We start from the raw sequence: 26,136 nt of genomic DNA on the forward strand, positions 1-26,136 counted from the left end.
CGTTGAAGCCATGACTTGTTGCTTTCTTCCCTCTATGCATCAAGGATGGATTGACATCTTTCATGATCAAGACCTTTTTGTCCAGTTCTTGAGCTCCTGAAGTATGATGGGCATCTTTTGACCTCATTGGTAACACAGGCTATTGATTAGGAACTCTCCCATGTGATGGGAATCCTATGTTCAGCATTTATTGGTGGGCTGAGGACATATTGTTAAAGGGCCCTCTTTTGGAACAAACTCCTCTTGACCGACAGACTGTGGGGTTTGAAATATTTAGTCTTAGACTGGGGTGACCAGAGATCATATGAAGGACTTCATGGGGAACTGAACTTCGTTGCCTCAACCTGTTCGCCTATAAGTAAGAGAAGGAAACTTTTCCTCTGGAGGGAGGTCAAGGTTCAATTACCCTACATTTATGGAATCCGCTTTACGATAGTGAGCTCATTTACTCACAAGACCTTTTGACAGTTTGAGAGAAGATAGCACATGCAGTGCCTCCTGATGGTAGTGTAGTCTCCCCATTTATTGGAGGTTTATAACCTACCAACTCTGAGTTTCTAACATAAGCCACTACAACTCCTGAATCAAATTTGGGTCCACATAACAGCCTTCCCATAAAACCTATGATCACTATAAGGAATCTAGTTTTCAAAGCAATCGGACATTTAGCATCACAATCTCGACTCTTAGAACTAGTGACAAAAACAATGTGCCATTATCCTCAGGGTGTAACGATAGACCAAAGTCCTCAGGGTGTAACGATAGACCAAAGTGTAACAGAGATTTACCAGAGGTATTACGTAGGATTAAATAAGAAGAACTCTAAATCCAACAAGAAGGTGGTGCCATGCAGAGAAAGAAATCATTCAGTCTCACCTCTATGCATTCCCACATTGATCTCACCACGTACCTCCACTAGGTGCACCAATGTCACTGCTGGCTTTGATGATCACCAGCCGTAAGAGCACCAAGAGCATTGCTGGCTTCACCACTCACCAAAATTAGGGACACATCAAGATTGAGAGTGCCAAAAGGACACAAATACATATAAATGTAGATAGATAAACCTAATTGGTTAACCTCTTCCAGTAATGGGCAAAATATTATCTCCTACGGTTACCAGTACCACGTCCTTTAATCAGACTTGAGTCTGTTATGGGGACGAGGGGCTCTCTGTTAATCAAAGTATGTTCCTAAAAAGTAAAGAGACCCATATTGCAAACCATTTCTAGGAAGAGTGTACATGACTGGTATAGTACCAGTGGTAACTATTCAATTGCAGAACTTGAATGAGACTAGCAACTCATTTCACATAAGCTAACAAAATAAAAAGACCAGGTTAGGCATGTTTCATACTAGAGATAAAGATGTCGACGTAAATGTTTTCTGACCACCAGGTGGAACAATGCATATGCTTCTTCTCTGGTGCTTCATGATAATGTGCACTACGAGTGAAAGGTTGCACGGCGCCCCAATACTTACTAGTCTCACCAGCATGGAAGAAGTAAGGCAGGTCTGCTCCTTGGGAGGCAGGTATTTGAAGAGCATCCTTAAAGTACCACAGAGGGTGTCCCTTGTTTTCCTCGCCGACCTGTGAAGAATGGGAGCATCATTATGTACACTTCAAACAGCACATTATCTGCGACTATACATTCCAAGAGCACACCACACGGCGAACCACAATCTGAAGTGAAGCAGAAGCCGGATGAACAGGAGATGTGCAGCTCCAAAGGCTAACACGGGGACACCAGATCTCATTATCTTATAGTGACTTTTATTCAAATACACTGCAAACAGGATTGACGGTTTGAAAATCTCCTTTCCTCCACAAAGATGAAAGACGAAGCATTACTTTATATGTCAGTAATTTATAGGATTTTTAGAGATATAGTATAACAAAGTGTCTCTAGGCACTGTGTAGCTATGGTTCAGTTGCACTTTCCCTTCAAACGGCATTTTTTGATGTATTTATATCTTTGACAATGTGGACAGATTTGCATGAAAGTTGGCATTCACTTAGTGTAGTCAACTAAGGGTCATCATGCCAAGTTTCGTAAAAATCCATTTTGGGTAAAATAAGTTAAATGGGATTGGGGTGGAAAAAGTTATGTTTTCCCAATTTAGGGCTAGATGTAGGTAAATAGGTTTTACCGATTCTAAAATACCGAATTTTACCGATTCTGTATTTTAGAATCCGTAAATCCTATGTAGGTAATTATTCGGTAAAAATTACCGAATCGTTAAGATTCGGTAATTGCCATTCATTCCTATGGGCCTGGAGGCCCATAGGAATGAATGTCAATTACGGAATCGGTAAATACCGATTCGGTAAAATAGGGAAATTGTCAAGGGTGGCAGGGTTTCACTTTGACACCCTGTTGCACCCCTGAATAGTGCTGGTGTGCACATGTGGCACACCACAAGGGCATGTATGTCTGTCACATGGCAAAGGTGTAAATGCGCACATTTGCATTTACACAGGAATTCCTTATTTACCACCAACCAATAGTTGGTGGTAAATAATGAATCCTTAAAGCATAAAAGCACTCTTTAAAGTGCTTCCTTTACCGATTCAGTAAATACCGAATCAGTAAATGATGATTCGGTAAATACCGAATCGGTAAATACCGATTCGTTATTTACCGAATCGGTAAATATACCACCTACATAGGAAAAGGCTATTACCGGTCGGTAACGGCCGATTTCGGCCGTTACCGACCGGTAAAAGCCTACCTACATCTGGCCCTTAGTTTCACATAGGACATTTTGCTCACTCCTACACCCTGAACTGCAGAGTGGATTTACAACAAACTTGGAATCAAAATAAAACTTTACTCAGAAAGTGTGCTTTTGTCATTTTGAGGTAAATCTGTTCCGCAATTTTCCAGATATTAGCATTTAAAAAGTGGTCCAGCAGGCTTAAAAAGTTTAATACTTTTGTATATCTCTGTTAATTAAAATCACGAGTCATGACTCACAACTCCTGTCAATCACATTATGAGGTTTTTGAGAACTGTGATTGACTGGAGAAGGGCCCTGAAAAATGTGTTTCCATAATCTTGAATGTCATGAGTTGGAACCAATTCATGAATTTTAAGCTGTGGGATAGAAGTTTCCACAGCCATGGGGACCACTCACAGAAGAGTCCAACCTCAGGGACGTGCTGAGGGAGTCCAGAGGTGTGGAAAACTCAAGTACTACAGCAAGAAAAAAATGCGTATAATAGCCCTCAACTTGGATTCAAAACAATATTGCAATCATGCATGTGGCCATGTAAAGTGAATTTTGTGCCATTTTTTGAAAAATCAAGAGTCACATATGACTCAAGTTTCACAAAGAGTTAAATAAAAAATCAAGAGAAGATGTAAGGCAAAGAGAACCCGAGAAGCAAGGAACACAATGTATCGGCAGAGCCACAGGCTGTGTGCTGCAGGGGATGTATGCAGCAGAGATTTGGCTTTCCACAGAGGGCTGTATACAGGGTCTGGCAAATATCCATTCCAATCAATTCCCAGAACAAACTGGGAAAGGATGAGTACTGCAGAATATCGGTAATCTCTTTTTAATACACATAATGGGAGTCAGTGAGAATTACTGCACTTCTGCTTTGAAGAACCTTTTTCAAGACAAAGGATGCCTATCATCACTAGAAAACATATACATACCAGTGATAAACATAGATGACGTACCACCGTATATTACATTGTATGTAATTCTTCAGCTAATATCTGGATATATCTGCAGTAATGTGTGGTATCAATCTGTGGATAACAGTACAACTGACCTGCCTACTAGGGAGAAAGTTGATTGCAAGATGCAGGTACCACAGCAGTCATAGGAAGGTGCAGGCACTGCTGCAGAAGTCACACAATGGGCTGGTCATAGCACTGTATCAGCTCAAGCACAGAAGCAGTCCTTAAGATCTGCCTCTTGGCTACTGTGACCCTAACTGAAGAACCAGTCCTTTCAAGAAAAGAGATTTACAGGTAAAAATTACAACAACCTTTTGTGCGTGATCAGACTGAAACCCATTAACCTACACGATCCTTTAAGATGTTAGATTTGAACTATGATAGTTTCCACATAAGGGTAAATTTATTGGAAGAACAGTTAATAAAACAAAAATGACATAAAATTGCTAAATGCTCCAGGGTCCTGTAAGCAGGAGCCAGAAAACAAGAACTGAAGTAATTACCACTAGCTGTGCATAGTGGGATACTGGTGGTCTCTGGAGTCTTAAAGGCACAGACTCTATTTTTGAGACACATAATGGCAGCCTGTAAGGTTAATCTGTCATGTCTCTTTCATCACCATCATGAAAGAAGCATTTGTAATGCAATAGGTCTCGCATTAGGAAAGTTTGAGCTATTGGTATTGTAAATGGCTAAGTTTTTATTTATGTTTTCTTTTTTAAATAGCTAAATTAATAGCTTAGTCATTTACAATGCTAATAGTTATAACTTCCGCAAATGTGATACCTATAGCAGGACGAGACAAGGATGCCCACTGTCAACACTACTCTTTATATTGGCCCTGGAACCACTCGAGATTGCAATACGCTGCTCAGACAAAATACAAGGCATTGACATTCCAGCCCGCAACCTCAAGATAATACTTTATTCAAATGACATACTTCTTACAATAGTCTCATCATGGAACTCCATGCATCCGCCTTCTCTGGGGCCTCTGGTTACAAAATTAACGCGAGAGCTGCAGTCCGTCGAAAGCTCGCGCTGCCGGCCTGCGACCAGGAAGTCAGGCAGGCCGGCCGGGACAACCGGAAACAGGAAGTAGGAGGGCGGGAGCCTACCCCGCCTCCCACGGAAGAGCCGCGATTGTTTAGAGCACCGGAGCAGGCAGGAGCCTACCCTGCGCCCCGGTGCCGAAGAAGGGAGGAAGAGTCCTGCTGCTGGTGAGAGCCGCTGCACCAAGGAAGCCGGTGAGTGGGGCTTCGCCTTGTTAGGTTGGGCTGCGAGGGCGGGGGACATGTGTGCGCGCGCGCGGCGGGCTGTGTATGTGTGTGAGCGTGCGTGTGTGTATGTGTCTTGGAGTCTCTGTGTATGCGCGTGTGTGTGTGTGACTGTGGGGGTGGGGGGGTTGCCTGTCTGGGTGCCTGCGTGTCTGTGTAAGTGCATGTGCGCGCGTGTGTGTGTGTCTGTGTGCAGCTGACTTGCTGGGAGTATGGGAGGGAAGTGCACGGCGCAGGACGGAACGTGCGCGTTCGCGCACACAAATCCAGGGAAAAAGCTCGTAACACCCTCTTGTCCTCCTTCCCTCCTGACAGGCAACATTAGGTCTCCAGCTGTTACCAGCTCGACCTAAAAAGGAGCTTTGTGAAGGGGATTCTTCTGTGAGTTAGACACTGCAAAGTTGCGCAAAATATAGTGTACTTGCACCCTTTTTTCGCTTCAAGATGATGTGGCCAGTGTAGCCTATGTATTTAGGTGCATTATTGGCTCTTAATCTCTTAAGTGTCTTTACAGACCTTCTTGAAGAAAGGCGAACAATAGCCACTTAAAAAGATATAGCTAAAAGAAGTGCTCTGGGGTCCCATATGAGGGCGGGACTATTAAAGTGCTTATGACTATACATGGAAATCCCCTACGAGAGAACCTGTGAATTACTGAATCATTTTTCTTCTCAGAGAAGCACTGGAACTCCTTGAGACTTATATGGCGAAACAATCGAGTCTATTTTTACACAATAATAATTAACTAGATGACACTCAGCCCAAGTTTTAGCCAGGTCAGAACACAGAAGCCTTTATGTCTGGAGCTATTGCTGATATTTGCACACTGCTCAAGGGAATCAATGCTCTGAGCTTTTTAGATCAGCCTGATTTAACCCCACTGATCATGGTCTTATGCTATACAGGCTTTCAGAGATTGGTTTGAAGAGTCCTGTCCAGACGTGGTTTGACAACACCTATCCAACAGTGCCCAGAGTGACTCCATTATCCATCACAGGCATTTTCTTTGACCGGTGTTGCTGGCCAAGGACTCTCCTCATGCCTTTTTAGTATGTATGTATGTTTCTCTTTTGGCAGTTTCATCTGACATGTGCCCTGCAGGTTGAGGCTAGTCAAATGATACTCAGCAGCTCCTTGGCTTAGGCAAACACAAGGTCACGCCTGATGGATTTCAACAGTGTTTGTTAGGATATCATGAGATGGTTAGAGAACGGATGTGAAAACATTGTCTAAAGCATAAGTCCAATAGCATGGCAATATTGCTAGCTGGCTTTCAAGTGTGGGTGATCGGAACATCATATATCAATCTTCAGCAATGGGTCTATGATCTCCAATGACTGTAGTAAAAACTTTAGACATAAAAAAATGATTTTTGATTTCAACTCAAGCCCCTGGTTGTAGTCTTGATGTCACCCTTTCAACTGACTATGTTTCATCTTTCTCTTTCTTAATGCCTAAGATCACCGTGCTGTGGTCGCAGCCCTTATAATATCCAGAATATGGGAATGCCCTTTATTTGTTCAGATATGTGGTTCCCACCTGTGCTACTCGTATATTATAAACATTTACTTTTACAGTCTTTGCTTCTTATTTCGACTCGCTAGGAAGATAGGTCTGCACACCCCAATCCTCATTATCAAAATGTAGAGTGCATATTCCAACTTGGGGATAGTGTCACCCTGCACCGTCTTGCAACCCATAGCGCAGTAAGTGCCTGACTGTCAACAGATCATCATAATGTTTTCAATATTCATAACAGTGCTCAAATTCTTTAATGTGAAATGTTCTTTCAATTTTTGATAATAGACTATCAATTCCTCCTCTTCTCTTTATGATAACGAATACTCATAATGGACATAATCCATGGATGGCTTTTTTCTTATGCCCCTTCTACATGTCAAGGTGCATATCAGACCAGATGGGTTCCTTTACCGGTGGGTAGTTAACAATTTTATGGGTGCATTCCAAACTCCTGATTTTCCTTCTGGTGTAGTTAGCTCAAAACGGATGCCTTTTATTTTTTATTTTAACGATTTTTAATACATTTTCATTACATTTTGTTACTGTCACAAAAACCTTTATTTGTGCATTTTTATATTGTCTCCAGAAGTCCAGAAAATAATTAAGCTAGGATGTAGATAAATCCCCCCAGATTTATTTCTGCTACCACTTGATTAACTAGTGTCTAGTACCCAAGTGTCTTTTCAGAAAGACCCTTAGGTTTCAAAGAAGTGCAAAAAAAAAAACAAAAGACGAATAGGCGTCGCCATCTATGCACCCAGAGTCTGGAACAACATCCCCGTATCCATCAGACTGTCCCACCTATGCTCAAAGTTAAGAAAAGTTCAATGCACACCGATCATGATCCAGTTATAGTTTACTTACGGCCTTAGTAACAAGCTACCCTTGAACACACACTGACTGTCATTACCATGGACCTGTGCCTTGGGCCTGTACAGCACTGACTTTTGGCTAGTCTCAAACAGCATAAATACCACAAACATAGATATATTTAAGTATTCTGACTTTTCCTGGGGATTTTCCACAGAGCAGACTTTGAATAGTCTTTACAACTTCCTGCAACTGTAAGTCAGCTACACCTGCCTCTTACGCTATCTATTATCCACAAAACAGTAGCCTGGTTGCGATTAGTACTGGTCCTCAAACTTTTTTTTTTAACGAGGCCTTCTTAAACAGTTCCAGAAGCACCTATAGCTGCACTTTTCTATCACCCACTCAGCTCTGTTTCATTACCATGGGTAGAATGCTCACCCTACCTACCCCATTACCCAGGGATTTTAACTATTAACATATTTTACTATATTCCTAATGCAACTATCTATACGCCTAGGACTTAACTATTTCTGTTAACTTCACAGCTGACTCAAAGTAGACTTTCAAAGTATTAAGACAAGTTTTGCCCTCCATACTAACATTACACATAATTTCTGGCAGCGGACCAATCAAAAAGTACAGAGGGTTTCTACTTTACTCTCCCAGCACCCTCCTTTCTGAATTTGAGAAAAGACCAGATGTTGCAGATAGATGTTAAATGTTTCCCATGCTATATGTGCGTGTGCCTAATCACAATAAAAACAATGTACTTCAGACCATATCTGACCCTTAATAATTAAAACAGCTAAACCTGAGGAAACAACTTTAGATTGCTTAGATCAGTTCACTGACTGCAACGTATGACCCAGGAGTAGCAACCTGTTGTAGTATTTCTCATGCGTCCTTCTCATAGCTCTTTGGAGTTCAGGAACAAATAATCCAGGATTAACTCTGAAATCTGTGAATAAAAGCATGCAGCATAGTACTGCCATATGTTAAACATGCTAGATATCTTTTCCATAAAATCTTGCGAAAATTTCTAACATGGCTGTGATTTTGGCTTCCGAGTGAAGTGATCGGAGTCCCACCCAGCACAAAAGGTGCAGGGTACTCGGTTAATATGAAAGCAAGGTTTAGTAAATAGATGGGATCATATTAAAGGGGACATAAAACGTTGATAATGTACGCCTTTCCCAAACATCGATATGGATCTGAGCTACTACAAACCGATCAGTTTAAGATTTTTCAAATACATTCCCATTTGATTTTGTATTACGATAGCCACTCCTTTATTCATAGTCCCTGTTTTTAAATGTAGACCCACCTACAGCTAGACTTTTTGAAGGTTACAGCCTGAGGTGGGCTTTCTGCAATAAATATATGTATCTTCTCTTTTTCTAATGATACCATTACTGAATTACAGGTTTGATTATAATTCAATCCATTTACACTTGAGTAGATTACTTTCAATAAATTAAATGAAACCATTCTCAACAAATTGATTTGGGGAATCTGTTTTCACCTCCATTGCAGGGCTCCCCCACCATCTCTCTCCTTTCTCCCATCCCCTCCATACATTTCAGACAAGAAATCTCCCTACTCCAAGTGACCCATCCCCAAATGCAATGTCAAGCATTACCTTCAGAGGAAACATGATTCACCATAATCTGCCCCCACCACTCGCTTCCATCTCCTAGTCCTCTCACCTCAGTCTTCCCAACTCAATCCGAAATATATTTTTCAACCTAATCTTTACTTTGTACAAAGAAATCTAAAGATCCTCAGGATCAGACAAATTAGGAAAACCTCTGCTAATAACCTTTTACATTACACATTTCTTTCACAGAGAATGGTGTGCCAATCAACCTGGGACATAGCCTATCTATTTTTGCCATCTGGTTCAATAATATATAAGAACTAGAATATAGACAAAGAAAGGTATTTTCTTTTATTGTGAAGTCGTATATATAAAACTATAGTAAGAAATATAGCTCCTACTTTTGTCAAAGAAAACAAGATCCTCTATCCCATCTGGGGAAAACTTGTGTTGTACCGGTTTACGGTATTGATCAAATTTTGCCCTCCTATGAGCTTCTTCTCAGAGCTAAATTTCTTATAATCTGCATTATCTATTTTTTCCAAAATGACCTGGAGCTGCCCCATCATTGATGATTTATCACAAGACTGTTATGGCGGCTCTGCACTATGAGCATCAGTTTCGCTTCGTGTATCAAAATGTATGTTATGTTCTATTATATAGATGAGTATAGCGCACTAATCATCCGAGAGGGTATCCAGGATAATGTATCAAAGTTATTTACTTGGGCCTGCAGCTTCCCCCTCAGTATTTAAGTCTGTTTTCAGGTCTGGTTAATCTCAAAGGGCTCCGTAGGGCATCTCTGGTGTATTCCATAGTATTAGCCATCCTGTTAATACAATCCTGTCTGTTCTCAACCAGCTCCTGGTCTTTTTTCCATGCAAGTGCCAGTGCATCAATTGTGCACTGTAATCTTGTATGTATGCAAGTGACATCAACTAAATTTAATCCTACGCTATCCTTGATCACAGACAGTTTGGTCACGGGGGTATTTTTAACTCTTTTCTGACAGGGACCAATAACAGATTGTGCTGTGGTTGTGACTGCTGTTTCACCCTCTCATCTCAAACTACTTTCCCCTGACTATACATCAAATGGTTAATTTTCTTCATCCTTCTGGCACTCTCCAAAACCTCCCATGAGCCATACAGATGCTCCCACATGATCTATAATCCCACAGAGTCCTAACATTTACTGTTTTTTCTAAGCCTCTATTCAGGGCTCAGAGGTGTCACTAACCTGATTGCTCCCAGCAACATACCCTCTCCTTGCTCTACTGCGGGTCATTGTGCACTAAGTTTCTTGGCTTACACTTCCTTATTTCCCCCCAAATCTCCCACTCCTCCATTCCACTATCAACTGTCCAGCAGCACAAAAGCCCTCTTACTGTACCACAGTTCTGAGGCTCCTTGCCTCTCACTAAGGCAGTTTGGAAGCTTGACAGAAGACGAGGAGCATTATTTAGAGTTTGGCGGACACGACAGTCCACCACAAACAGGGTGGAGGACACTGTTCGCCAAAATGTTGGTTCATCCATTCTATTCAGAGTCAAGAGAATCTTTGTGCTTCCATCTGCAGAGTTCTTGCTGGCTCTGCCTATGGAAACCTTAGACTGCTAGCCCATTGTCTGTGAGGCCATCAATCTAAGTACCTCAGAGCATACACCCTGTTTAAGGGGGGGATGTTCTGATATACGTTTTTCTTATTCAGGACGCCAGGAAAAGTATGTCAATCCCGAAATGAAAAAAGAAAGATGACTATACCTTTGAAGAAAGCTCCTAGAGGGTCAAGGTATTTAGTGTTTTGTTTTTCAAAAGCAAACTGTTACTTTGGGAGATTGTTTTTGAAAAAACAAAGTTGGCCGAGCAACTGCCTGAAACAAGGTGCCGCTTCGTAAAGGAGTTCATCGTGTGTCCGGTTTGTTCCTGTGTCCTGTGAGGGCACACTGTTAATCAGCGAGGGGATTTTTGCAGGGGCTGGACAGAAGGTCAAGGAGTACGCCAGCTTGCTCCGCGCCCCCCTGACTGCCGCGAGGGACTTTAACACTACTAGTCCCAGGAAGCACAGCGCTCCACACAACCCGGCAACACCTGAGGCTTGTTTGGCTCCACCTCCTTCAGATATATAACTGACTTCCTCGCTCCGCACCGCCGGTCGCGCGCGCGTCGGGCGAAGGCCGGGTAAAGGGCGGGCCGTCTGTGGCCGTCCGAGGCCGAAGGAGGCCGGGCTGGGCCACCCCCCTTGCTATATACGTGAAGTACTCTTGACATTGAGGACTGGGTATGCTATAATGTTGACATTGTGATATTGTATATTTCTATCTGAAGGGTTGAGGCATATTGATACTTGGTGGAGCTAGCCTAAAAACGGGAGGGTAGGGTTAACCTGTTGAGTTGTTATACCACCCTACCCACCTGATTCTTCTGGTAGGGAAAACTGGGGCGTTGTTAAGGAGTTATCATCTGTCTAATTGTCTTAATGATATTTCGCTTCCAGGGTGCTGTGGATTCACTACATCATTCTAAATCTCATGTCATTTGACCCTATTAGTGTATGCGATTTAGCCAAGTGTGTATTGAATTAACGCTTGGAGGAACCGGAGTGTAAAATAATAAGGTATATCGTAACAAGCACTACACATCATGAGTAAGCAAAAAAGTCTACCGGGAACCCTGGACGGCTTCTTCTTACGAGCTGATTCTCTCATAAGTCATGAAATAGCACTTGTGGAAAAGAGGTTGTCATTAGATCCATTAACCTTACAGAATTTTAATGCCCCTAACCCATTAGCACTATCAAATTCATTGCAAATAACATCAGGTGAACGTCTAAAATCCACTGTGCATGCCTTAGAGAGCACATCAGAGGTACACCTTCATTCTAATGATAGAATTCAGTCGGACCCTGATGTGTCCCTAACTCCGCCGAGGATGACCAGACAGCGGGGGGCTAGGCAAGGGATGCAAGAAAAAAGTAAAGTAAAGTTTAAGACGCAAGGGAAGAGGACTTATAACAAAAAGGGAGGAGTGGGTGAGCTAAAGAAGCCATATGTCAAACAAATAGAATCAATTGATAACTCTAGCCCCGATAGTAGATCATTTGGTACCCAAACAGAGACGGTCTACTCCCCGGCCCCGGCAGATAGCATGGTGGAGTTGTTAGAAGTTGTTGTTGCTGATATTTTTAAGTCTACTCTTGAATCCGTCCAGGCGCAAATAAATAATATTATGACCGCTAGGCTGAAGGATTTAGATGACAAAATTAAAAGTATAAATCAGGCTGTAATTGATCTAGATGCCTTGATTAAAAAGGGGAAAGACAACTTTGAGTTAGGTGCAAAACTATTTGTGGATCTGATACTTAGCAACGCCAAAAACAAAGAAGTGATCCCAAATAGGAATATACTGGCCCAGAGAGGAGCAGCTATTTTGTCTGAAAATGATGCTGCAGGAGAAAGAGCTCTACCACCAAAAGAAAGAGAACCCCGAATTAATGCCTCTGGTCTAGATGGTAGAAGGTCTGAACAGGTAACAGGGAGTTTGGACTATTCTAGTAACGGCAATGTGCCTGCACCTATATCAAACCTTGGTGAAACTAATGTAACCCCTAACAGCGACAATTTAAGATTACCCCCAGCCTCATGCCCATATTCTTAATTCTAACGGGCGTACCTGCCTTAAGGAAAGAGCAATCGGAAACTTGGCACAATCGTAGGAATAAGGTTGTGGATTGGCTCCAAAAGTATAAAGGTTTCAGCCCACAAAAAATGAATGAGATTATTATGGTCCGTAGGGTGGGTTGGGTGGGAGAACAAAAGAAAGACATCGACGGGGACTGTATAGTTGTAAATTTTAATCGCCCTAACACAGTCCGCCATCTATTGAGCATACGCGATGAGACCCAGAAAGCCCGTACCAATATTCACGCCCTCCCACTGGGCTATTTCTATAGACGGATCAATGAGGGACTAAATAAGATGCATCCCCTCTTCTATTATCCAACAGATTTCAAGATCTATCATCCTTGGAGATGGTTGATTGACTACTCCCATCAAAGGTCATAGGCACTGGACTAGTAGTTGGGAGGGAAAAATCTGGGGGGAAAAGGTCTAGTATTTCCTGTTTGGTAGTCGATGTACAGGATCTGGACAGGGAAGATATAGGAACAGAGGTTTTGGTGACACAGAAATCACCATTAAGATTGGGCATTGCAGGACAGATAATTGGTGCGAATAATGGTACTAAGGAAGTGTCCTTGGATGGCAATCAGATAGTCAGGAGTGGCTGTATTCCGCTAAACTTAAAACTAATATAATGGAATATAGCGGGACTCACAAAAAATCTCTGTAACCCAGAATGGAGTGATTACATAGATTCTAGTGATATTTGTTTCCTACAAGAAACGTGGGCGTTAAATACGCCACATAGAGTTGGGTTCAGGACGTATAATATTAATGCGGTGCCCTCAGTTAGAGGTAGGCCCTCTGGGGGACTCACAATATGGGTAAAAGTAACACTTGAGATCCGTATAATGTTACTAGTTATCGATTCAGTGGACATACTTGGTTTGAAGATCACCACTAAAGATGGCAGGGTTCTTCTTCTAATTAATCTTTATAATAGACCCTGCACCTTATCCAATGAGTCTCTGGTACTGGAAAAGCTGGATAGCTTTTTAAACAGCATGAAAGAGAAACCAAGTATGATTTTAGGTGGTGACCTGAATTGTAACTATGAACCAATTGTGGGTCTCGGTGATGTCTTCGATGAGGAAGCTAGGGCCAATAATATTCCTCTCTTAGACAACATTGAACCGGTACGATGCACTGTACTGGCAACCCAAATCATGAGGTTGACTACTGTACATGGGCTGAGGGCTTGTAATGGTCGTCTCCCCTCGGACTCTCTAAAGGCCTCGACCTTTGTTAAAAATAATTAGTCTCCTTTGATATATGGCCATATCTAAATGACCTTGAGATTATACCTAGGATCGAAAGTGACCATCGTCCACTTCAATTGCTATTTGACCCTAGTTTATTATGTAGTGGTACTGTAAGGAATGAGAGCTCTGGTTTGCCAAATACAAATAATGATGCCCCACTAGTTAGTAATAACGGATGTTCTCTTAAATGGGCACAAATTTTGGATAATGGAACAGCGTTAGCTGGCATTTATTCGCTCTTAGCAGACATATTCTCCAGCTACATAAGTTTATCAGCGGGGGACAATACCTTCATTGATCTGCACAATAGGTTTTTCAGGTCATTAGTACCATATATCACGAAAATGCCGAAAAAAAATCAACATAAGAAATACAATTTAGCTGATACAAAACCATGGTACGATAAGGGCTGCCGTATTGGTAAGGCTAGCTCTTAGAGGCGATAAAAAGTAAGTCAGCGGAAGGGATTAAGATGGTGAGACAAGAATACAAGACGATCCAGGCGAATGCCAGACTGAATTGGGATGAAGAAAGTTGGTCGGACTTGTTGATGGCAGCAAAGAATAAGGACCAAGCAGGGTTCTGGAGGTTGGTGGCTAACGGAAATCATACGGGAAGAGTGGCCAAGGACGTGTTCTTAGATGAACAGACATGGGTTGACCACCTCTCGCATTTATATAAAGCTCCGGATGATATGGGGACACGAGATAAGAATTTACCTTGGTCTACTATTGGTGACTGTTCATTAGAGTTTGTTATAGAGGAAACTGAGCAAGCCATCAATGCAGTAAAAAATGGCAAGGCTCCAGGCTTAGACAAAGTCCCAGGTGATCTATACAAACATGAGATTAATGTCTGGGCGCCCTATAGGAATGAGCCATCCAACTACCGCCCGATTCGTTTAATGGATATTTTACAGAAAATATATGCTAGGCACATTTTATTACGAATGAATTTATGGATGGAAGAAAATTCTATACTTACCAAGTTCCAAGCTGGTTTTAGGAGCAGAATAAGCACTACTGATCAAGTTTTTAGATTTTGTTGTCTTTGTTGGAAGTATGTTCATTTAAGGAAAGGGCACATTTATGTTGCTTTTGTAGACCTCAGGGCTGCATTTGACTTAGTTTCACGTGATCTTTTATGGGATTCCCTGTATTCACTGGGGCTTTCCTTTCGGTCTGTTTACTTCAACAGATCATAAGGTTACATGAAAATAATTATGCAAGAGTGCGCTGGGGACCAAACGGAGAGCTAACCAAAGCTATTTCGATAAAGCGAGGAGTCCGCCAAGGATGCGTGTTGGCCCCTACGCTTTTTTCTTTGTTTATTAACGATATCCCAGCTCACTTAGAAGATTGTAACAATGATTCCCCCAAGTTGAACGGGGAAAGGGTTTCAGCCCAGTTATTTGCAGATGACACACTATTAAATTCTAAAACCCAGAGAGTTCTGCAATCTCTTCTAAACTCATTCCAACTGTATTGCAACAAAAAAGGCCTAGAGATCAATACAAAAAAGACTAAATGTATGCCCATAAACCCCCACAAAACGTTTAGGGGAAACCTATTTTTAAACTATCAAAAGCTTGAACTAGTACAGAATTTTGTCTACTTGGGTGTTTCATTAGACTCAAAGATTTCATGGAAAACCCAAGTGGAGAAGAGCAAATTGATATTAACCCAGAACACTCTTCCGATCCTAAAAAAACATGGGGCGAGCCTTAGTAAGGCCGTTTCCCCGGCACTTGAAGTTTTTAAGTTTAAGGCCCAGTCTGCAGCATTATATGGTGCAGAAATTTGGGGTTCTATAGCTGAGAATGTTTTTATGACTAGTGAAAATAAATTTTATAGAAGCCTTTTGAAGCTACCAAAACGCACTCCACTAATACCTTTAATGCTAGATTTAAACATGAGGCGCACTGACCTTTATGCAATCCTACGACCATTATCTTTCTGGGTAAGACTCTGGTGTACACCAGAGCTTGTAGATTACAGAGATGGACTCCAAGAAGTAATGAGATTGGACCTGCATAATTCAAATGTATGGTTAAAACATGTGCGCACTTGGCTAATTAAAATTGGGTTGTAGCAATTCTGGGAAGACCCTAAAAGCTTGACGCAGGCCTCAACAAAATTGGTGAAAACCGCCTTCTGGGCCCACATAGCACATTACTTGTCCACTGGTCATACCGGTGGATCATTGATAAGGAATTTTTTTTATATTCAAGGATGTTCCTCACTTTGAGGTTCTTTTAGATCAAGTTTGTCCAGCGTTGGTCAAAAGCCTTTACATGAAATTTAGATACGGAATATTGAAAATCAACACAACACTGGAAAGGTGGTCTAGGTCAAGCGTAACAAAAATTTGTGAATTGTGCTCACTGTGTCAGAATTGCTCCAAGGAGGAAAAACGGAAAACCTCTTTTTCTGTGCAGTATATGAGACTGCCAGGAAAAGATGGATCAAGCCACTGTGTAATGCTATAGGCGTCCGTTCATATAAGGAGGCGTATAGGATTATAAAAACGGATACTAGGCAAGTGACTGTCTTTGGTGTTAGTAGATTTTTACTTGCAATAAGCTTCGTATGGAAAAAAAAGGGCTTGGAATTATGAGTAAAAATGGCAAATGAGCTTTTCTATTCTGTATTGTAACTAAAGTGCTGCTATTCTGATTTAATCAATTTGTTATTGTTAACTTAGTCTTCTATAGCGCCAACTCACCAACAGGTCTCTAGGCGCTTAAAAACAACAGCAAACAACAATACATGAGGAAGAAGGTGGGCAGGGACAGTAAAAAGATGTATTTAGCTGAATCAAGTGCCTCCCTAAACAAAAAGGTTTTTAAGGCCTTCCTAAAACGCAGGAGGTTCGCTTCTTTCCGAAGTGATTCTGGTAGCTTTTTCCAGATCTGCGGCACCAAAACCGAAAAAGACCTACCGCCTTTGGTTTTTAACTTATAACGGGGGCAGACCAAAAGCTGGGATTCAGCAGACCGCAAAACTCGCTTGGGGGTATATAACTCCAAGTGCTCTTTAATATACGCAGGAGCTTGCCCATAGATGGCCTTGTGGGCTGTACAGAGGCTCTTGAAGCTAAAGTGCTGCTATTCCGATTTAATCAATTTGTTGTACATTCACGTACTTTATTGTAAAAAAAATTAACATTGGAACTGGTGAAACCAATTTTTATACATTTTTTATGCCTTCTTAACTAAATTATGGATTTTATTGTATTGATCTCCTAAAACTGCACCCAACTATCTGCAAAACCAATTTCCTCTACTTACAAATATGCTATGTACTATATGTTTTAAGTATCTTTTATTGCAAATTTTGCCGAAATAAAGATTTATGAATATGAATAAGGTAGCTGCACAGAAAACTTACAATGTCTTCAGAGGAGAATCCATTGCTCCTTTGAAGGCACAGAGATCTCAGCCAGGAAGGTGGAGATTTCTAAATATGGACGGTTGTAGTCTACCATTGCAGTGGCGTGCATGCCACTGCTACCCTGGTGGAATGGAGGTATTTGTCTTACAAATCCTAAATGACCCCCTAAGGTCCTATAAGTCTTATTAGTCTTGTCTTCAGTAAAGGCTAGACTTACGTCATGGCTAACTTTGTTCACCATTTTAACTTCCTTTCCAGTACCATTCAGAAATCTCCTGAGGGGTAACAAATCAATTGCAAGTATAATACTGTAGCCAACATTAATATTTTCACTAGGAAGTACTGCTAGGGGACAAGGGATGGTAAAGGAGGGATTGGAGACGGAGTACCTCCTTTAAATTAGCGGTCTCTTGAGCAGAACAGCTACAATACCAGATCCCATACCTGGCAAGTCAGAGGACTCAGGAGCTTTTCTCTTCCCTCCATGGTTAACCATGGAAACAATGCTAGTGTAGAGTACAAAATGCAAAACTATCAGTGTCCAGTCAGGCTTCTCCATGCGCAAGATTCACAAAGTGCCAGTATTAATACTTCTGCTCTCACATTGAGGAACCAAGTTCCATCTTCCATCCGCTTTACCCGCCATCCAGCCCACTTCCATTGTACCAAGGAATCTCCTGAAACTTACCTTGTGTTGCCCTCACCTTCCACGGATCAATTTTGGAAGGTTTTCTCATGGACCAAATTGATTACTTCAGTGCCGATAGTCGCTGTCTGCACACCGCTGCCAAGGCTGTTGCGGACGCTCATGAACAGCGGGCGATCTCTGCCCTTTTCCATCGCCGCCCTCGCCTTTGAGGAGCCAGGTGTTGGATTGTCTGAGACCAGCTGGCTGGGGAACGTCTCACGTCTTGGAGCCGCTGACCCCACACGGACCCAAGCATTGCTGCTCATAGCCCACCTCCCTATTTGGCTTGTTGAGGATCGAGGGATCAGGTTGATCAACAGCAGGGAAGGTGTAGAGGCCCAATGAGTTGTTCGTGTCCTGCACCGCTTTGTTGGAGTTTGCATCTGCTGTCCACCAGTATGAAGTTGGTCAGCAGCAGCAGCCTGTAAAGCTTTGTTGGCTATCACGCCTACAGTCCCCTGGTATGACCCCAATGTAATCTCTGATTATTTGACTACAGCCCAGAATATGCGACACTGCTGAGCCAATGATAGTCAGGGGTGGAACAGCCACCCATGCAATCCTCCACACTTCAGAACGCAAGACTGAGGGCGTCTTTTCCCCAACTGAGTCACCCTCACGGTCCTCTCTCTGCCTGTTCTTAGGAATTTGGTGGGCCGCCTCTCCTCCCCTGAGGCATCTCAGCTTGTCGTAGCACTCGGATGGAGAAAGTGTACAGGGCTGGATTTATGCATGCATCCCTCTGCCTTCAGACAGGATCTCCCCCGCACAGACCACCCCCCCCCCCCACACACACAAAGAACATGACGGGAACTCCCCAGTCTGGTCGATATGTGATGGAGACTCAGTACTGCACAATACCAGTGGGGCCACTATACAAATGTGCTTAATGTTCCTTAGTTTATTGGGGCTCAAATTTCTAAGGAATCTCGTTTTGAGCTGTGCTTTCTTGCCATCTTGGGATTCCCTCTCTCCCCTTCACACTCAAGGGTCTCTGTCTAACATGGCGGCCCCCTTCAATGCTGTCTATTGAAACTGATGCTTGCGGACTTGCTCCTCCATAAAATGAAAGTACTGCTGTCTTGCTCTTGCACATAAAGGAAAGGAGAACTTTTGACTCTAGCCTATGACTGTTACTCCTGAGACTTTAGGAGAGGCCAGCTTACAATGGCTTAAATCTGATTCCACTCAAACCTTATATTGTCTTCACAGCCATCTATTCTTCCTTTCTCACCCCTATTTTTCAAGGTATGATCTATAGCCCCATTACTACCACCACACCACACCATTCAGCCCTCTGTTTGACACATCCCCCACTAGTGCACTATCTTTAGCTATATCAGCTGATGTTGGGACTGCCTGTGAGTTGCCTGTCTAACTCATACCAGGTCAATCTCTGAACCTTTAAACCTTCTCCTGAGCTCAGGGGCATGGAACATATCTGGAACCCCCCTACACCTTTGATTAACCTATTTCTTCCATCTGGCGTTAGCTGCTCGCCCAAGCACGATTCTCAACTCCCCAAGAGTACTTGACATGAAACTAGTGCCGGCCAACCTTAATTCTTATAGAATTAAGTACCCTCCTAATCTAACCAAAAATGTATCTAAGAGCTTATAACACAGACTCCTCAAATTTCATCCAGAAACTCTAATCTCAGACTCATACTTTTGTCCAAATAAAGGCACTAAAATTAGTGATGTTATCTTCTACACCGAAAGATGAGCGCAGTGGAGGAAAGACCTTTACTCTCTGCTCTTGATCACTACCTCCAGGAAAACTCCACATGGTTTAAGACTCTGTATCTCCCTCACTTTCTTTCAGAGCAAATGAAACCATACTCCTATATAAGAACTGGGAGCACTAGAACTAACATCTTCCCCATGACTATACCCATATCTTCCGAATACGTCCTCGCGAGTCCCACTTGCGCTCCCAAGACTGCCCCAGGGCCCGATTGTTGACACTCTCATAGTCCGAATTCCCAAACTTGACTTACAACTTGACTCATATGATTCTCTGTTGGCTCTCAAGCACCTCACTTCCTCCTCTCATTCCTAACTCCATCCCCACCCAGACCTACCCACCAATGGTTCTCCTAGACGAGCAAAATTCCTACACCACAACCCCAAACACCCACTCTGAACACTCATTTCCACGCATCTCTGGAATCTGGACGAGGTGAGATTACACTGAATCTTCAACAACTTAAGGCAGAACTACAAAGCCTCATAAGCATCACCACAGAGCTGGAGATCAATCAGTGGCCCAAGGGTCTCCGATGAACAATAGTCGTAACCACAGCTAATCCACTAACTTCCACCCTAGGCAGCCTTCCCACCTCTCTTCCTCTCCTCACTCGAGATGGAGAACCATACCCTCCTCTAACGCCCCCTCTCGGCCTGTTAGACTGAACGATCGACTATCTGACAGTGAAATTCACATGCTCCTCTCTACTTATAACTCTACAAACTCCATTGACAGAACAGCGAGAGCCATAAACAAAGCCTATCTTAAGCATATTATCGTCACACAGACATCGTCAGCTGATAGCAATACTCACTTGAAATGCAAGCTACTCAACAGCAGATCGGCTGTTAGACATGCGCCAGATATCTCTGATCTCATTCTTACAAGTGAGTTCTACTTCTTTATCCTGTCCGAAGCATGGCTATTCCTCTGCACCTATACTGGACCTACTAGCCCCCCTAGTCAGGACATAATTAGACTAGATAGAGCTAACAGACCTGGTGGTGGGGTAGCCAGCATGTACCATAACAAACTCTTAGTGAAATAGTCACAAACTCTATCCCCTTACTAATACCTATGTATTGATATTTCAAGTAACAAGAGCCCAATTTTCAAACTTCGTGCAATCTACCATCCAGTGGAAGACAAACTCCCATTCATTGAACGAATCATGGAAATCATCACAACTAACACTGGACATTAAGAAAGCCAGATCTACCTTGGAGACTTCAACCTACACTGGAATTACCTGAAAGACCCTGCAGTGAAAAGCTTTAAAACCTTTCTAGCTGACCTCGATCTGACCCAAATTTGTGACAGCCCTACACACAAGGGTGTGACCTTGGACCTAATCATTGCAAAGGTAGACAACATACAACTCACATCTATCGGCCCATGCGGCTTGATAGACCACCACCAAATCATCTTCCTCATCACAGATGCTGTGAGTACAAAAAATACATTTAGAAAACATTGTCTCGCTAGTTTTTTTTTTAATCTCCGTAACAAATATAGAATTACCCACTATCTCATCTTAGAAGACCGGGAGTATATCTATTTGTACAGCACCAAGGCATACAATGTAGACAGGTTCTTTTTGCAAATAATTTACTTGTGTCATTATTTCAGTCTTAATTCATATTTATTTCCATAGAGAAAGATCCAGAGCCATGCTTGTGGTGATGAAAAGTGCAGTGAAAAGAGAAGATATTAAAACAAAGTGCATCACAATTAAAAAGCCATAGGAATCCTTTTGGTTATTTAAACAGTGTGTAAGCAGTCTATATAGGTCTGTTGACGATGGCGTTTTTACCTTGTTTATTATAAAGTCATCATCTGGACAAGAGCAAAAGCATTTGGTATCTGAGAATTAAGCAGAAGGGAAAGTGAGAAATCATAAAAAAGATCTGTCTGTAAGGTATGTTTTAAATATGGTAACTTCACTTGCCTGGTATCTAGCAAGGCGATCCTGTAGCGTTAGCAGGAACACGTATTTAGTGTCATTAAATGTCCCAGATATAATGGTAATTAAGATGAGTAAGGGCAGAAAATTAATTAAGCGCATATCAGTTAGCTCTCAACTTAGTTTGTGGCACCTTTGGGTGAGTAATTTATTTATACTCTGCTCCACGAAGGGGGGTACAAGAATAAGGATGTTTTCTGGGGGGTCCTCAGCACAAGCCACCCTGAGGGGGGACATAGCCTGCCTATCAGGCCCTGGGCAGCCTGGTTCCAAGGGCGGAATCCTAGGGAGGAATGCAATATATTTAAAAGGGTTACAAGTGTGCAACCAGCCAGCTCGGCATTCAAGGGTGTACTATTGTAAATACGACCTGGAAATTGGGGTGTGGAATAAACCAAAAATAAATTATAGTTTAAACGAAAGGCGTGAGTTGTCCCAGTGGTATTATTCATAGTCCCTGCGATGGACATGTTAGATGCCCAAGTCCTTAAAGATCACAGCAATAATTCCGTGATGAACATCCTAGACTTGATTGCGCTCTTACAACTAAAAATAATGACTACCAAAGTCTCCAAACCATGGTTCAATGACAGCCTAAACGCAGAAATACAAAATGTGAGACTAGCTGAACTATCAAGGAGATTAGCTCTGTCTCTCAAACTCCTTAGATCCATTAGGAACACCTATAACCAAATGCATCAGAAGTTCAAAAGCCAATTTATTTAGAACCCAACTAGATCAAGCCAGAAACCGACCTAAAGACCTTTTGAAATTGTCAAACAATCAAATAAACAACATAACCCTTCTATAATTTTGCCCAATCCGCTACTAAACTGAGAAGAGTTTGCCACATCCTTCCTGGGAAAGACAAAAATGATTGAAAATGATCTGCAGTCAGCAAAGGAGCTCCTTCTGATCATCAGACCTTTCATGGCTAGCTGCGCCCCCAGGTCTCCCATGACACCCCCCAAAAACAATGCTTCTAGGAACAGATTCTAAACCTTTGATGAAAGCAACATTCACAACCTTCTTACAGCTTAGACATTCTCAAACCACTTCAATGATCTGTTACCATTGAATATCTTTAGGGAGATCAAATCTGGTATATTACCACTTAGGACCAAGTTAGTAAATGCATCGCTTCATCAAGGCACTATTCTGGACTGCCTAATAGTAGGGCAGGTAACCCCTATTCTGGAAAAACCCACAGCACCAACTATGCAACCACATAGAACAATTCCAACTTCTAGACCAATTCCAATCTGGCTTCTGCCAAGGCCACAGCACTGTATCAGATCTCAAGCACATAGTGGATGACATGTTACAAATGCTGTATGTATTAGAACGAATCCTGCCTGCTAATCCTCCTATACCTATTGTCTGCTTTCGATACGTTTAAACATGACAGCTTCCTAGACTTACTGGAATAGAGGCTGGAGCTATCAGGGCCCATCCAACATTGGTTCACTTTGTTTCTCCACACACAACTTAAAGAATCAAGGTGTAACAGCCCCTGTCCAATGCCGCACCGGTCATTTCAATGGTCCCACAGGGGTCCTCTCTTTCACCTAGTCTCTGCAACCTATTCAAGGAGCCTCTAGCTGAAACGTTGAAATCATCCAACATTCGTTACCACATGTATGCTGATGACACCCGGTTGTACTTGAAAAGCTCTTCCATAGAAGATATTAGGTCCCTCAAAACTCTACAAAACAAAACTGCCCAACCCACAACCATCTCAAACTAAATGCTCTCAAAATGGAATTCCCCCTAATCGTTCAACCCAAACATTCTCCTGAGATCAAATTATGGATGAAGCATCTAACTGCTCAACGTGCATTATATATGCCATGAGATCTCTGGGAATACCACTTGACCAGAACCAGAACATGCAGGAGCACATAAGTACTGCCACCAAAGGAGTGAACTACCAAATGAACATGTTAAGGAAATTAAAACCCTTCCTCCCCCATGACTATTTAAAGGCAGTGGTTCGAACCCTAGTTATTCCCAGACTATGGAAGTGCAACCTATGTGGCCTTCCTAGATACAAAGGGCATCTCTTCCTCTCTTTACGCTACTGCTTGGGCTCATCACAGGAACAAAAAGACACAAACACATCTTTCCGGATCTAAAATCCCTAAACTGGCTCCCATATGAGACATTACAAATCGCCTGCATGACCCATAAAGTATTACACTACAACATCCGATGGAACTTAGCACCAAAACTAGAATTATCTAGTGGATGCAGACCCTCTAGAAGCACCAGCATCTTGTTGCTGAAACCGCAGAAATTACATAAAGAGAAACCTTGCAACAGAGCCTTCTAAGGTATTGCCGTGAGAATTTGGGACTCCCTACCACCTGAAATCAGGCTGATCCTTTCAACTGCATCATTCAAAAAAGAAGTTAAAATATTACTTATGAACACATTTCTGCTCTAGCTCTCACAATCTGACTCAGTATCTATAATCATGACTATAATTCGAATGTTGGATCATGTCTATTGTCTCATCAACTTGGTCCTATGGCAGTAACTTTCCTCAATTTGTGAGCTTACAGAGTCTGTATCTCTCTTGATTATGTTGTTGTTAGCTTTCCTGTTTCTTCCTTCCGGAATTCTGTAAAGCACTCTCATACCCTCACGGCTCATGTTCCTGCTATATAAACTTTATAAATAAATTAACCAAAATCTGTAATTAAAGGCTGCTAAAAAGTCCAGCAGTAGGAGCAGGCACATATCACTCTTGTTGGTATCAAGACTTGGATCTGCCATTCACTCAGCATAGGAGCATGGTAACTCTGAATTTCCAAAGGAACCATGTTGAATACATTATATATCTGAGATAACCATTTTCCAATCTTCTTGTTATTCCATCTATTGCCAAATGAATTGGCATGCTGCCGTTCCATGCTGTAGTGAATTTTTGAGAGCCAATATCAGTTGCTTTCTACTTTTACAAGAAGCTACATGCAGAGGATAGTCTCATATTCATGCTTCCTTCTGTTGTAACATACGTGCCTCATGCCAGGTAGACAGAATGCTCACACACATACTGGATGAACATAAAGAGTTTAAAGCAAGCAGCAGCTGAAACCTTGTTGGTGCAATATTCATTTGGAACATAAACTCCCCAGAGATACACTGTAAAGTTAATACCCCTTTATACTAAGAACACAAGGCAAGGGCAATTCTACTCTTCATTCACTTCATGCTCTGCCGACTAACAAAGTCTCCATGGCCCCAGGCAGTATTGCTTGCAGGCTGTACCTGCTGAAGGCTTGGGTATGAAACAACAGTGACTGTTCCTCAGAATACAGGACGCTGATTCCTTATCAAAGATAAGGAGCTTATGTTCCATTCCAAGGTGAAAGACGATGTATGTAAGGAACAAATTAGCAAGCTTTATTCAATATGAAGAGTTTGTGACTTCCACAGTGGACACAAATCATTAATCTTCTACCGCCTCTCTAAATGAGGTGCTAACAGATTCTCCCATTGGAAGCAGTCTCCGTGAGATAGCTTTCCCTTTATAAATTATGCCGGCCTGATTCAAGGGGAGCAGGCATAGTGATCCAGGGGACTACTGCATGATCCCCTAGATGTCAATCCTTGGAGGAACACCTTTTTTTTAACAGCTGCACTTTTCTTTTTAAAGGGATATTGGCTGCTTTTTTAAATGAAATGTTTCCCTGCTACAAATGTGAACACATGGAAGTAGGGAGATAGTGTCCTGGAGTGAGTTGGTCACCGTATTATTCATTTTAACTGCCTTTAGTACACCGAACCCTTGGTTCTTTACCTCATCTCATGCTTGTTTCCAATTCCTCTTTTGTTTTCTGTGGGTTTCCGGTACTGTTTTTACTTCCTAAATAGTTGAATTGTGAGACAGGCCTAGTGTATTCCCTGAAATGATATTTGGCCTCTCATTGTTTCTCTTTTTAAAAAGGTTCTATTAGAATTCCTAACCTGTTATAACTCCTGCCTACATAGGTTGATGGTCCTTATATCATTGGGGGGAATTCTGATGGAGGTTTAGGTATCCCAAAGTATTTTCACAGTTTTCCTTGGGAATTCACTGTAAACATTTCCCAAAATAAGTGTAATTTCCTTTCCAATTGGCCTATACGTTTCATGAAACCCATCAAATCCACATCAAAGCAGCACCCTCAAAGAGTGTTGGACCACAGAGCTAAACTAGACAAATCAGGGGTTTGTGGCCATGCCAGCAGCCAAAATGGCCACCAAGCGTGGAGCTCCTACAACCACAACACTCCGGTGGTGGTTGTTGGGCACTTGCCTTGGCGAAATCCCAATCGATGTAGGGGAGACAAGTGGCTGGACTTGGGCACTGTGACAAGATGTGTGGTTCTGAAACACCTAGGAGGGTATGGGCGCGAACAAGAGCCGCCACCCACTGAGTGACGGAAGGTCTCGGAGGCCTAGCTGTGATAGGTACCATCAGTGAGCCTGAGGCCACCCTCCCGCCCCACCTACAGT

The 26,136-nt window shown here is 42.3% G+C and overlaps 1 protein-coding gene across 8 annotated transcripts in view; it reads right to left on the reverse strand.

The window, feature by feature from the left end:
* The window catches only part of LOC144808497 (adenosine deaminase 2-like), a 405,785-nt gene that overhangs the window by 68,095 nt on the left and 311,554 nt on the right, over window positions 1-26,136 (reverse strand). For all 8 annotated transcript variants that reach the window (XM_078673640.1, XM_078673641.1, XM_078673637.1 and 5 more), the window contains one exon: window positions 1,483-1,591. In XM_078673640.1, the coding sequence (XP_078529766.1) occupies window positions 1,483-1,591 (109 nt within the window). The remainder of the gene's footprint in view (window positions 1-1,482; window positions 1,592-26,136) is intronic.

This window comes from Lissotriton helveticus, chromosome 1_1 (assembly GCF_964261635.1).
Source record: "Lissotriton helveticus chromosome 1_1, aLisHel1.1, whole genome shotgun sequence".
NCBI lineage: Eukaryota > Metazoa > Chordata > Amphibia > Caudata > Salamandridae > Lissotriton > Lissotriton helveticus.